Consider the following 13848-nt stretch of genomic DNA (forward strand, 5'->3'; position numbering starts at 1 on the left):
AAACGCACGGTAACTAGTACACAACAATAAACGCACAGTAACTAGTACACAACAATAAACGCACAGTAACTAGTACACAACAATAAACGCACAGTAACTAGTACACAACAACAAACGCACAGTAACTACTACACAACAATAAACGCACAGTAACTACTACACAACAATAAACGCACAGTAACTAGTACACAACAATAAACGCACAGTAACTAGTACACAACAATAAACGCACAGTAACTAATACACAACAACAAACGCACAGTAACTAATACACAACAACAAACGCACAGTAACTAGTACACAACAATAAACGCACAGTAACTAGTACACAACAATAAACGCACAGTAACTAGTACACAACAATAAACGCACAGTAACTAATACACAACAACAAACGCACAGTAACTAGTACACAACAACAAACGCACGGTAACTAGTACACAACAATAAACGCACAGTAACTAGTACACAACAATAAACGCACAGTAACTAATACACAACAACAAACGCACAGTAACTAGTACACAACAACAAACGCACAGTAACTAGTACACAACAATAAACGCACAGTAACTAGTACACAACAATAAACGCACAGTAACTAATACACAACAACAAACGCACAGTAACTAGTACACAACAACAAACGCACAGTAACTAGTACACAACAATAAACGCACAGTAACTAATACACAACAACAAACGCACAGTAACTAGTACACAACAATAAACGCACAGTAACTAGTACACAACAACAAACGCACAGTAACTAGTACACAACAATAAACGCACAGTAACTAATACACAACAACAAACGCACAGTAACTAGTACACAACAATAAACGCACAGTAACTAGTACACAACAATAAACGCACAGTAACTAGTACACAACAAACGCACAGTAACTAGTACACAACAATAAACGCACAGTAACTAGTACACAACAATAAACGCACAGTAACTAGTACACAACAATAAACGCACAGTAACTAGTACACAACAACAAACGCACAGTAACTAGTACACAACAATAAACGCACAGTAACTAGTACACAACAATAAACGCACAGTAACTAGTACACAACAATAAACGCACAGTAACTAGTACACAACACACACACACACACACCATAAAGTAGTAAACAGCTGTTCTGGTGTTTCCAGATGTTCCGTTCGGTGGAGCCAAAGCTGGAGTGAAGATCAACCCCAGAAACTACTCGGTACGTTTACACCAGTGGTCACGTGACCTCTGACCTCTGACCTCTGCCTTGGTGACAGCTAAGATCTCCCCATCACAATGCCATCAGAAGTCATGTGACTCAAGTCTGTGAGCTGTCTGTGACTGACCACTGTCTGTGACTGACCAGTGTGTGTGACTGACCAGTGTGTGTGACTGACCAGTGTGTGTGACTGACCTGTGTGTGACTGACCAGTGTGTGTGACTGACCTGTGTGTGACTGACACTGTCTGTGACTGACCTGTGTCTGTGACTGACACTGTCTGTGACTGACCACTGTCTGTGACTGACCTGTGTGTGACTGACCAGTGTCTGTGACTGACCTGTGTGTGACTGACCAGTGTCTGTGACTGACACTGTCTGTGACTGACCACTGTCTGTGACTGACCTGTGTGTGACTGACCAGTGTCTGTGACTGACAGTGTCTGTGACTGACCACTGTCTGTGACTGACACTCTGACACTGTCTGTGACTGACACTGTCTGTGACTGACACTCTGACACTGTCTGTGACTGACCACTGTCTGTGACTGACACTGTCTGTGACTGACACTCTGACACTGTCTGTGACTGACACTCTGACACTGTCTGTGACTGACACTGTCTGTGACTGACCTGTGTAGCTGTGTGTGTTTCTGAATGATTTTTTATTTTGGAGAGTGACAGGGAAAGTCTCCGAGATCGACCACTGGTTTACACCACCACCGTAGATCAATAAACGGTAAAGAATAAACGGTAGAAGAAGAATTCTCTCTGCAGCTCCGTGAACAGCGTTAGCGTAGCTTAGCATTTAGCCTCCCTGACTCCATTCAGAAAACCAGCGCTGCAGGTGCCCTCCTGGTGACACCTCCACGAGGAGTTGACCTTCAGGGCTCTGCATAGTCCACTTCCTGTCTTGTGTGTTTTCGTCGGCCCTGGTTTCAATGTTGTAATGTTAGCTTAGCATAAAGACTTAGCATGGCTCTTCCCCTGTAGAGCTTGTTTCGTTAAGACTCCTCCTTGTTTTTAGGACAACGAGCTGGAGAAGATCACCAGGAGGTTCACCATCGAGCTCGCCAAGAAGGGCTTCATCGGTGAGGAACGCCCCTCCTCCAGCTGATCGATACACTGTTTACATGTTTACACATGTTTACACTCTCATTACATTACATGTCATTTAGCTGACACTTTTATGCAAAGCAACTTACAATAAGTGCATTAAACCATGAGTCCAAACTCAGAACATGTCCTGGGTGTGAGGTTAGACCATGTCCTGGGTGTGAGGTTAGACCATGTCCTGGGTGTGAGGTTAGACCATGTCCTGGATGTGAGGTTAGACCATGTCCTGGGTGTGAGGTTAGACCAAGTCCTGGGTGTGAGGTTAGACCATGTCCTGGGTGTGAGGTTAGACCATGTCCTGGGTGTGAGGTTAGACCATGTCCTGGGTGTGAGGTTAGACCATGTCCTGGGTGTGAGGTTAGACCATGTCCTGGTGTGAGGTTAGACCATGTCCTGGGTGTGAGGTTAGACCATGTCCTGGGTGTGAGGTTAGACCATGTCCTGGGTGTGAGGTTAGACCATGTCCTGGGTGTGAGGTTAGACCATGTCCTGGGTGTGAGGTTAGACCATGTCCTGGTGTGAGGTTAGACCATGTCCTGGTGTGAGGTTAGACCATGTCCTGGGTGTGAGGTTAGACCATGTCCTGGTGTGAGGTTAGACCATGTCCTGGGTGTGAGCTTAGACCATGTCCTGGGTGTGAGGTTAGACCATGTCCTGGGTGTGAGGTTAGACCATGTCCTGGTGTGAAGTTAGACCATGTCCTGGGTGTGAGGTTAGACCATGTCCTGGGTGTGAGGTTAGACCATGTCCTGGATGTGAGGTTAGACCATGTCCTGGGTGTGAGGTTAGACCATGTCCTGGGTGTGAGGTTAGACCATGTCCTGGGTGTGAGGTTAGACCATGTCCTGGGTGTGAGGTTAGACCATGTCCTGGATGTGAGGTTAGACCATGTCCTGGGTGTGAGGTTAGACCATGTCCTGGGTGTGAGGTTAGACCATGTCCTGGGTGTGAGGTTAGACCATGTCCTGGATGTGAGGTTAGACCATGTCCTGGGTGTGAGGTTAGACCATGTCCTGGGTGTGAGGTTAGACCATGTCCTGGGTGTGAGCTTAGACCATGTCCTGGGTGTGAGGTTAGACCATGTCCTGGGTGTGAGGTTAGACCATGTCCTGGGTGTGAGCTTAGACCATGTCCTGGGTGTGAGGTTAGACCATGTCCTGGGTGTGAGCTTAGACCACTGAGAGATGTCGGTCAGACAGGCAGAGATTCGTGCTGCTACCTGTGTTTCAGATTGGGGAAACGAGAGGATCAGTTGGGTGTCGTCAGCATAGCTGTGGTAGGTGAAGCCATGAGAGAGAATGACAGAGAGAGAGAGTTGGTGTACAGAGAGAAGAGAAGAGGACCAAGGACTGAACCCTGAGGGACCCCAGTAGTCAGAGGACAAGGCTCAGACACAGATCCTCTCCAGGTTACCCGGTAAGAGCGGTCGGTGAGGTAGGATGAGAAGAGTGAGAGCAGAGCCTGAGATACCAGGTCCTGGAGGGAGGACATGAGGATCTGGTGGTTCACTGTGTCAAAGGCAGCGGAAAGGTCTAGAAGGATGAGGACAGAGGAGAGAGAGGCTGCTCTAGCAGTGTGAAGGATATGGACAGAGGAGAGAGAGGCTGCTCTAGTGTGAAGGATATGGACAGAGGAGAGAGAGGATGCTCTAGTGTGAAGGATAAGGACAGAGGAGAGAGGATGCTCTAGTGTGAAGGATGAGGACAGAGGAGAGAGGCTGCTCTAGTGTGAAGGATGAGGACAGAGGAGAGAGGCTGCTCTAGTGTGAAGGATATGGACAGAGGAGAGAGGATGCTCTAGTGTGAAGGATAAGGACAGAGGAGAGAGGCTGCTCTAGTGTGAAGGATGAGGACAGAGGAGAGAGAGGCTGCTCTAGTGTGAAGGATAAGGACAGAGGAGAGAGGCTGCTCTAGTGTGAAGGATAAGGACAGAGGAGAGAGAGGCTGCTCTAGTGTGAAGGATAAGGACAGAGGAGAGAGGCTGCTCTAGTGTGAAGGATGAGGACAGAGGAGAGAGAGGCTGCTCTAGTGTGAAGGATAAGGACAGAGGAGAGAGGCTGCTCTAGTGTGAAGGATGAGGACAGAGGAGAGAGAGGCTGCTCTAGTGTGAAGGATGAGGACAGAGGAGAGAGAGGATGCTCTAGTGTGAAGGATAAGGACAGAGGAGAGAGGATGCTCTAGTGTGAAGGATAAGGACAGAGGAGAGAGAGGCTGCTCTAGTGTGAAGGATAAGGACAGAGGAGAGAGGCTGCTCTAGTGTGAAGGATAAGGACAGAGGAGAGAGAGGATGCTCTAGTGTGAAGGATGAGGACAGAGGAGAGAGGCTGCTCTAGTGTGAAGGATAAGGACAGAGGAGAGAGGCTGCTCTAGTGTGAAGGATATGGACAGAGGAGAGAGGATGCTCTAGTGTGAAGGATAAGGACAGAGGAGAGAGGCTGCTCTAGTGTGAAGGATGAGGACAGAGGAGAGAGAGGCTGCTCTAGTGTGAAGGATAAGGACAGAGGAGAGAGGCTGCTCTAGTGTGAAGGATGAGGACAGAGGAGAGAGAGGCTGCTCTAGTGTGAAGGATAAGGACAGAGGAGAGAGGCTGCTCTAGTGTGAAGGATGAGGACAGAGGAGAGAGAGGCTGCTCTAGTGTGAAGGATAAGGACAGAGGAGAGAGGCTGCTCTAGTGTGAAGGATGAGGACAGAGGAGAGAGAGGCTGCTCTAGTGTGAAGGATGAGGACAGAGGAGAGAGAGGATGCTCTAGTGTGAAGGATAAGGACAGAGGAGAGAGGATGCTCTAGTGTGAAGGATAAGGACAGAGGAGAGAGAGGCTGCTCTAGTGTGAAGGATAAGGACAGAGGAGAGAGGCTGCTCTAGTGTGAAGGATAAGGACAGAGGAGAGAGAGGATGCTCTAGTGTGAAGGATAAGGACAGAGGAGAGAGGATGCTCTAGTGTGAAGGATGAGGACAGAGGAGAGAGGATGCTCTAGTGTGAAGGATAAGGACAGAGGAGAGAGGATGCTCTAGTGTGAAGGATAAGGACAGAGGAGAGAGAGGCTGCTCTAGTGTGAAGGACAAGGACAGAGGAGAGAGAGGCTGCTCTAGTGTGAAGGATGAGGACAGAGGAGAGAGGATGCTCTAGTGTGAAGGATATGGACAGAGGAGAGAGAGGAGGCTCTAGTGTGAAGGATAAGGACAGAGGAGAGAGGCTGCTCTAGTGTGAAGGATAAGGACAGAGGAGAGAGGCTGCTCTAGTGTGAAGGATGAGGACAGAGGAGAGAGAGGCTGCTCTAGTGTGAAGGATAAGGACAGAGGAGAGAGGCTGCTCTAGTGTGAAGGATGAGGACAGAGGAGAGAGAGGCTGCTCTAGTGTGAAGGATGAGGACAGAGGAGAGAGAGGATGCTCTAGTGTGAAGGATAAGGACAGAGGAGAGAGGATGCTCTAGTGTGAAGGATAAGGACAGAGGAGAGAGAGGCTGCTCTAGTGTGAAGGATAAGGACAGAGGAGAGAGGCTGCTCTAGTGTGAAGGATAAGGACAGAGGAGAGAGAGGATGCTCTAGTGTGAAGGATAAGGACAGAGGAGAGAGGATGCTCTAGTGTGAAGGATAAGGACAGAGGAGAGAGGATGCTCTAGTGTGAAGGATAAGGACAGAGGAGAGAGAGGCTGCTCTAGTGTGAAGGACAAGGACAGAGGAGAGAGAGGCTGCTCTAGTGTGAAGGATGAGGACAGAGGAGAGAGGATGCTCTAGTGTGAAGGATAAGGACAGAGGAGAGAGGATGCTCTAGTGTGAAGGATAAGGACAGAGGAGAGAGAGGCTGCTCTAGTGTGAAGGACAAGGGCAGAGGAGAGAGAGGCTGCTCTAGTGTGAAGGATGAGGACAGAGGAGAGAGAGGCTGCTCTAGTGTGAAGGATATGGACAGAGGAGAGAGGATGCTCTAGTGTGAAGGATAAGGACAGAGGAGAGAGAGGCTGCTCTAGTGTGAAGGATGAGGACAGAGGAGAGAGGATGCTCTAGTGTGAAGGATGAGGACAGAGGAGAGAGAGGCTGCTCTAGTGTGAAGGACAAGGACAGAGGAGAGAGGATGCTCTAGTGTGAAGGATGAGGACAGAGGAGAGAGGATGCTCTAGCAGTGTGAAGCTGCTCAGAGACAGCAAGGAGGGCAGTCTCTGTTGAGTGGTCTTGAATCCAGACTGGTGGGGGTCTAGAAGGTTGTTACTGTGGAGAAAGGAGAAGACTTGGTTAAAGATAGCTCGCTCTAGAGTTTTGGAAAGGAAGGGGAGGAGAGAGACAGGTCTGTAGTTATTGACTTCAGGTCTGTGGTTGTTGACTTCAGGTCTGTGGTTGTTGACATCAGGTCTGTGGTTGTTGACATCAGGTCTGTGTTTGTTGATTTCAGGTCTGTGGTTGTTGATTTCAGGTCTGTGTTTGTTGATTTCAGGTCTGTGGTTGTTGATTTCAGGTCTGTGGTTGTTGATTTCAGGTCTGTGGTTGTTGACTTCAGGTCTGTGGTTGTTGACATCAGGTCTGTGTTTGTTGATTTCAGGTCTGTGGTTGTTGATTTCAGGTCTGTGTTTGTTGATTTCAGGTCTGTGGTTGTTGATTTCAGGTCTGTGGTTGTTGATTTCAGGTCTGTGTTTGTTGATTTCAGGTCTGTGGTTGTTGACATCAGGTCTTTGTTTGTTGACTTCAGGTCTGTGTTTGTTGATTTCAGGTCTGTGGTTGTTGATTTCAGGTCTGTGTTTGTTGATTTCAGGTCTGTGGTTGTTGACATCAGGTCTGTGTTTGTTGATTTCAGGTATGTGTTTGTTGACTTCAGGTCTGTGTAGACTGGAGAATGTGAGATGGGAGGGGGTCAAGGGGGCAGGTGGTTGGGGGGTCAGAGGTTACCAAGGTAAGAACTTGATTAGGAGACAGGGGGATAAAAGAGGAAAACGAGGGGGAAGAAGATGAAGTTTACACGCTCCTGTAGGTACATGCTGTACAACATCAGGAGAATACGACCTCTTCTCACTCAGAAGGCGGCACAGGTTCTGGTCCAGGTTCTGGTCCAGGTTCTGGTCCAGGTTCTGGTCCAGGCTCTGGTCCAGGCTCTGGTCATCTCACGGCTGGACTATTGTAACTCCTCCTTCAGGTCTACCTGCTAATGCCATTCGACCTCTACAGCTCCTCCAGAATGCAGCTGCTCGACTGGTCTTCAACCTCCGAAATTTACCCACAATCCTCTGCTCCTCCGCGACCTTCACTGGTTACCGGTGGCTGCAGCATCTTTAGTAGCACTTAAATGTCTCCTCACACCCAGGACATGGTCTAACCTCACACCCAGGACATGGTCTAACCTCACATCCAGGACATGGTCTAACCTCACACCCAGGACATGGTCTAACCTCACACCCAGGACATGGTCTAACCTCACATCCAGGACATGGTCTAACCTCACACCCAGGACATGGTCTAACCTCACATCCAGGACATGGTCTAACCTCACACCCAGGACATGGTCTAACCTCACACCCAGGACATGGTCTAACCTCACACCCAGGACATGGTCTAACCTCACATCCAGGACATGGTCTAACCTCACACCCAGGACATGGTCTAACCTCACATCCAGGACATGGTCTAACCTCACACCCAGGACATGGTCTAACCTCACACCCAGGACATGGTCTAACCTCACACCAGGACATGGTCTAACCTCACACCAGGACATGGTCTAACCTCACACCCAGGACATGGTCTAACCTCACACCCCAGCCCGTTCACTTCGCTCGGCTTCTGCCAATCAGCTTGTAGCTCCTTCACTTCGAGCTAAACACTCAACAAAGTCAGACTGTTTGCTGTGCTGGCTCCTCATTGGTGGAACGAGCTCCCCATTGACATCAGGACAGCAGGAAGTCTCTACATCTTCCGTCGCAAACTAAAAACATCTTTTTCGACTATACCTTGAATAGGTAGCACTTAAATGCCGTAGTAGCACTTAAATGTCCCTTACCGATAGCACTTTAGTAGCACTTAAATGTCTCTTACTGATAGCACTTTGTAGTTTAACGTTATTGAAGAAATTGTACTTGCTTGATTCTTGTTGTTCTGAGTTTGGACTCATGGTTTAATGCACTTATTGTAAGTCGCTTTGGATAAAAGCGTCAGCTAAATGACATGTAATGTAATGTAAAAGTTACTGGAGGTGTAGTTATGGAAGATGGATTAGTAAATGAAGAGCGTATGTCGTCTATCTTTTTTGTAAAGTAGTCAACAAAGTGTCTTGGTAGAAGGGTGGAGGGAGGGGGGGGAACAGGGGGGTCAAGGAGGTTGGAAAAAATAGAGAAGAGCTTTTTAGGGTTAGACAAAGAGGATTTGATTCTGGATTGGTAGAACAGACTTTTGGCTGCAGAGAATGAGGAGAGGAGGAGAGAAGGAGGAGGCGAGAAGGAGGCGAGAAGGAGTAGAGGAGGAGGAGGCGTCTTTGGATTTTCTCCATTTCCTTTCTGACGCTCACATAGCGGCTCTCTGAGCACCGAGTCAGACAACCACGGAGCTGGAGAGGACGTGGGGACCTGTTTACACTTTCATGTTTACACTTTCATGTTTACACTCATGTTTACACTCATGTTTACACTCATGTTTACACTTTCATGTTTACACTTTCATGTTTACACTCATGTTTACACATGTTTACACTTTCATGTTTACACTCATGTTTACACATGTTTACACTTTCATGTTTACACTCATGTTTACACATGTTTACACTTTCATGTTTACACTCATGTTTACACTTTCATTTAATAAAACATTTTACATTTTCATTTCCTTTATTTAAATTATTAAATTTAATGTTTTGCTGCTGCAGATATTAATTAGTAATAAAGTAAAATCTACTCTAAACTCTGGATACTAATATATTAATATAATGGTATTACGAGTAATCTTGTTTTTGATTATGTTGAGGAAAAAGACAATTAGTGAAAAAAGGTCATTAATAATGATGATGATAATCATAATAATAATAATGATAATCATCATCATGTGCAGGACCTGGTATCGATGTTCCTGCTCCAGACATGAGCACCGGGGAGAGGGAGATGTCCTGGATCGCTGACACCTACGCCACCACCCTGGGCCACAACGTGAGTCACATGGCCACGAAGACCTGTATGTGGGGCTGCACTGGGACCCACTTCAGCCTTCAGGGGGACCCAGTGCAGCCTATAGGGGGACCCAGTGCAGCCTTCAGGGGGACCCAGTGCAGCCTATAGGGGGACCCAGTGCAGCCTTCAGGGGGACCCAGTGCAGCCTATAGGGGGGGACCCAGTGCAGCCTTCAGGGGGGGACCCAGTGCAGCCTTCAGGGGGGACCCAGTGCAGCCTTCAGGGGGGGACCCACTTCAGCCTTCAGGGGGGGACCCACGTCAGCCTTCAGGGGGGACCCAGTGCAGCCTTCAAGGGGGGACCCAGTGCAGCCTTCAGGAGGACCCAGTGCAGCCTTCAGGGGGGGACCCAGTGCAGCCTTCAGGGAGGACCCAGTGCAGCCTTCAGGGAGGACCCAGTGCAGCCTTCAGGGAGGACCCAGTGCAGCCTTCAGGGGGGACCCAGTGCAGCCTTCAGGGGGACCCAGTGCAGCCTTCAGGGGGGACCCAGTGCAGCCTTCAGGGGGGACCCAGTGCAGCCTTCAGGGGGGGACCCAGTGCAGCCTTCAGGGGGGACCCAGTGCAGCCTTCAGGGAGGACCCAGTGCAGCCTTCAGGGGGGGACCCAGTGCAGCCTTCAGGGGGGACCCAGTGCAGCCTTCAGGGGGGGACCCACTTCAGCCTTCAGGGGGGACCCAGTGCAGCCTTCAGGGGGGACCCAGTGCAGCCTTCAGGGGGGACCCAGTGCAGCCTTCAGGGAGGACCCAGTGCAGCCTTCAGGGGGGGACCCAGTGCAGCCTTCAGGGGGGACCCAGTGCAGCCTTCAGGGGGGGACCCACTTCAGCCGTCAGGGGGGACCCAGGGCAGCCTTCAGGGAGGACCCAGTGCAGCCTTCAGGGGGGGACCCACTTCAGCCTTCAGGGGGGGACCCACGTCAGCCTTCAGGGGGGACCCAGTGCAGCCTTCAGGAGGACCCAGTGCAGCCTTCAGGGAGGACCCAGTGCAGCCTTCAGGGGGGGACCCAGTGCAGCCTTCAGGGGGGGACCCAGTGCAGCCTTCAGGGAGGACCCAGTGCAGCCTTCAGGGAGGACCCAGTGCAGCCTTCAGGGAGGACCCAGTGCAGCCTTCAGGGGGACCCAGTGCAGCCTTCAGGGGGGACCCAGTGCAGCCTTCAGGGGGGACCCAGTGCAGCCTTCAGGGAGGACCCAGTGCAGCCTTCAGGGGGGACCCAGTGCAGCCTTCAGGGGGGGACCCACTTCAGCCTTCAGGGGGGACCCAGTGCAGCCTTCAGGGGGGACCCAGTGCAGCCTTCAGGGAGGACCCCGTGCAGCCTTCAGGGGGGGACCCAGTGCAGCCTTCAGGGGGGACCCAGTGCAGCCTTCAGGGGGGGACCCACTTCAGCCTTCAGGGGGGACCCAGTGCAGCCTTCAGGGGGGACCCAGTGCAGCCTTCAGGGAGGACCCAGTGCAGCCTTCAGGGGGGGACCCACTTCAGCCTTCAGGGGGGGACCCACGTCAGCCTTCAGGGGGGACCCAGTGCAGCCTTCAGGGGGGGAGCCAGTGCAGCCTTCAGGAGGACCCAGTGCAGCCTTCAGGGAGGACCCAGTGCAGCCTTCAGGGGGGGACCCAGTGCAGCCTTCAGGGGGGGACCCAGTGCAGCCTTCAGGGGGGGACCCACTTCAGCCTTCAGGGGGGGACCCACGTCAGCCTTCAGGGGGGACCCAGTGCAGCCTTCAGGGGGGGACCCAGTGCAGCCTTCAGGGGGACCCAGTGCAGCCTTCAGGGGGGGACCCAGTGCAGCCTTCAGGGAGGACCCAGTGCAGCCTTCAGGGGGGGACCCAGTGCAGCCTTCAGGGGGGGACCCAGTGCAGCCTTCAGGGGGGGACCCAGTGCAGCCTTCAGGGGGGGACCCAGTGCAGCCTTCAGGGGGGACCCAGTGCAGCCTTCAGGGGGGACCCAGTGCAGCCTGCTGGCTCTGACTCCTTTACAAACATCCAGAATGCCTCTGTGGTGATGTTCTTATTTCTCTTCAGGACATCAACGCTTACGCCTGCGTCACCGGGAAGCCCATCAGCCAGGGGGGGATCCACGGCCGCATCTCCGCCACCGGCCGAGGGGTTTTCCACGGCATCGAGAACTTCATCAACGAGGCGTCTTACATGAGCCAGCTGGGCATGTCCCCCGGCTTACAGGACAAGACCTTTGTCATCCAGGTGTGTGTGTGTGTGTGTGTGTGTGTGTGTGTGTGTGTGTGTGTGTGTGTGTGTGTGTGTGTGTGTGTGTGTGTGTGTGTGTGTGTGTGTGTGTGTGTGTGTGTGTGTGTGTGTGTGTGTGTGTGTGTGTGTGTGTGTGTGTGTGTGTGTGTGTGTGTGTGTGTGTGTGTGTGTGTGTGTGTGTGTGTGTGTGTGTGTGTGTGTGTGTGTGTGTGTGTGTGTGTGTGTGTGTGTGTGTGTGTGTGTGTGTGTGTGTGTGTGTGTGTGTGTGTGTGTGCTTTGCGTTTACTTTGCCCTCTGTTCTGTCTGCAGGGTTTTGGTAATGTGGGTCTTCACTCCATGCGTTACCTTCATCGTTCAGGAGCCAAGTGCATCGGGATCGGAGAAATGGACGGAAACATCTGGAACCCCAACGGCATCAACCCCAAAGAGCTGGAGGACTACAAACTGGTCAGTACTGGTGGTACAGTAACAAGCAGTAGTAAAGCCTCCTGCTGGACTAGCGGTGTTACTATAGTGAAGTCTGAGATATAGAATATAATGATTATGTGAAGTAACGTCTGTAATCAATCAATAACTCCCTAAACGTTCCTTCTCCAGGAACACGGGACCATCGTCGGGTTCCCGGACTCGACGGTGTACGAAGGAAGCATCCTGGAGGCCGACTGCGACATCCTGATCCCAGCGGCCAGCGAGAAGCAGCTGACCAAGAGCAACGCTCACAAGATCAAGGCCAAGGTGACAAACCACCAATACCTGATCCATACCTGATCACCTGGTCATCAGCTCCCTCCCTCCAGTTCAATCTTATAAACTGACCTGGTGTCTGTTCCTGTTTCCCATCATGCCTCAGTAAACTGACCTGGTGTCTGTTCCTGTTTCCCATCATGCCTCAGTAAACTGACCTGGTGTCTGTTCCTGTTTCCCATCATGCCTCAGTAAACTGACCTGGTGTCTGTGGTCCTGTTTCCCATCATGCCTCAGTAAACTGACCTGGTGTCTGTTCCTGTTTCCCATCATGCCTCAGTAAACTGACCTGGTGTCTGTTCCTGTTTCCCATCATGCCTCAGTAAACTGACCTGGTGTCTGTTCCTCTTTCCCATCATGCCTCAGTAAACTGACCTGGTGTCTGTTCCTGTTTCCCATCATGCCTCAGTAAACTGACCTGGTGTCTGTTCCTGTTTCCCATCATGCCTCAGTAAACTGACCTGGTGTCTGTGGTCCTGTTTCCCATCATGCCTCAGTAAACTGACCTGGTGTCTGTGGTCCTGTTTCCCATCATGCCTCAGTAAACTGACCTGGTGTCTGTGGTCCTGTTTCCCATCATGCCTCAGTAAACTGACCTGGTGTCTGTTCCTGTTTCCCATCATGCCTCAGTAAACTGACCTGGTGTCTGTTCCTGTTTCCCATCATGCCTCAGTAAACTGACCTGGTGTCTGTTCCTGTTTCCCATCATGCCTCAGTAAACTGACCTGGTGTCTGTTCCTGTTTCCCATCATGCCTCAGTAAACTGACCTGGTGTCTGTTCCTCTTTCCCATCATGCCTCAGTAAACTGACCTGGTGTCTGTGGTCCTGTTTCCCATCATGCCTCAGTAAACTGACCTGGTGTCTGTGGTCCTGTTTCCCATCATGCCTCAGTAAACTGACCTGGTGTCTGTTCCTGTTTCCCATCATGCCTCAGTAAACTGACCTGGTGTCTGTTCCTGTTTCCCATCATGCCTCAGTAAACTGACCTGGTGTCTGTTCCTGTTTCCCATCATGCCTCAGTAAACTGACCTGGTGTCTGTTCCTGTTTCCCATCATGCCTCAGTAAACTGACCTGGTGTCTGTTCCTGTTTCCCATCATGCCTCAGTAAACTGACCTGGTGTCTGTTCCTGTTTCCCATCATGCCTCAGTAAACTGACCTGGTGTCTGTTCCTGTTTCCCATCATGCCTCAGTAAACTGACCTGGTGTCTGTGGTCCTGTTTCCCATCATGCCTCAGTAAACTGACCTGGTGTCTGTGGTCCTGTTTCCCATCATGCCTCAGTAAACTGACCTGGTGTCTGTTCCTGTTTCCCATCATGCCTCAGTAAACTGACCTGGTGTCTGTTCCTGTTTCCCATCATGCCTCAGTAAACTGACCTGGTGTCTGGTCCTGTTTCTCATCATGCCTCAGTAAACTGACCTGGTGTCTGTTCCTGTTTC

General features: G+C 50.9%; 1 protein-coding gene across 1 annotated transcript in view; it reads left to right on the plus strand.

The window, feature by feature from the left end:
- LOC117743710 (glutamate dehydrogenase, mitochondrial-like) overlaps positions 1 to 13848 on the plus strand; it is a 27861-nt gene that overhangs the window by 5395 nt on the left and 8618 nt on the right. Inside the window, exons 3-8 of the mRNA XM_034551462.1 lie at positions 1166 to 1221; positions 2247 to 2310; positions 9356 to 9450; positions 11481 to 11660; positions 11973 to 12110; positions 12261 to 12398. Coding sequence (XP_034407353.1) covers positions 1166 to 1221; positions 2247 to 2310; positions 9356 to 9450; positions 11481 to 11660; positions 11973 to 12110; positions 12261 to 12398 — 671 coding nt within the window. The remainder of the gene's footprint in view (positions 1 to 1165; positions 1222 to 2246; positions 2311 to 9355; positions 9451 to 11480; positions 11661 to 11972; positions 12111 to 12260; positions 12399 to 13848) is intronic.

Source organism: Cyclopterus lumpus, chromosome 15 (genome assembly GCF_009769545.1).
Source record: "Cyclopterus lumpus isolate fCycLum1 chromosome 15, fCycLum1.pri, whole genome shotgun sequence".
In the NCBI taxonomy this organism is placed as follows: domain Eukaryota; kingdom Metazoa; phylum Chordata; class Actinopteri; order Perciformes; family Cyclopteridae; genus Cyclopterus; species Cyclopterus lumpus.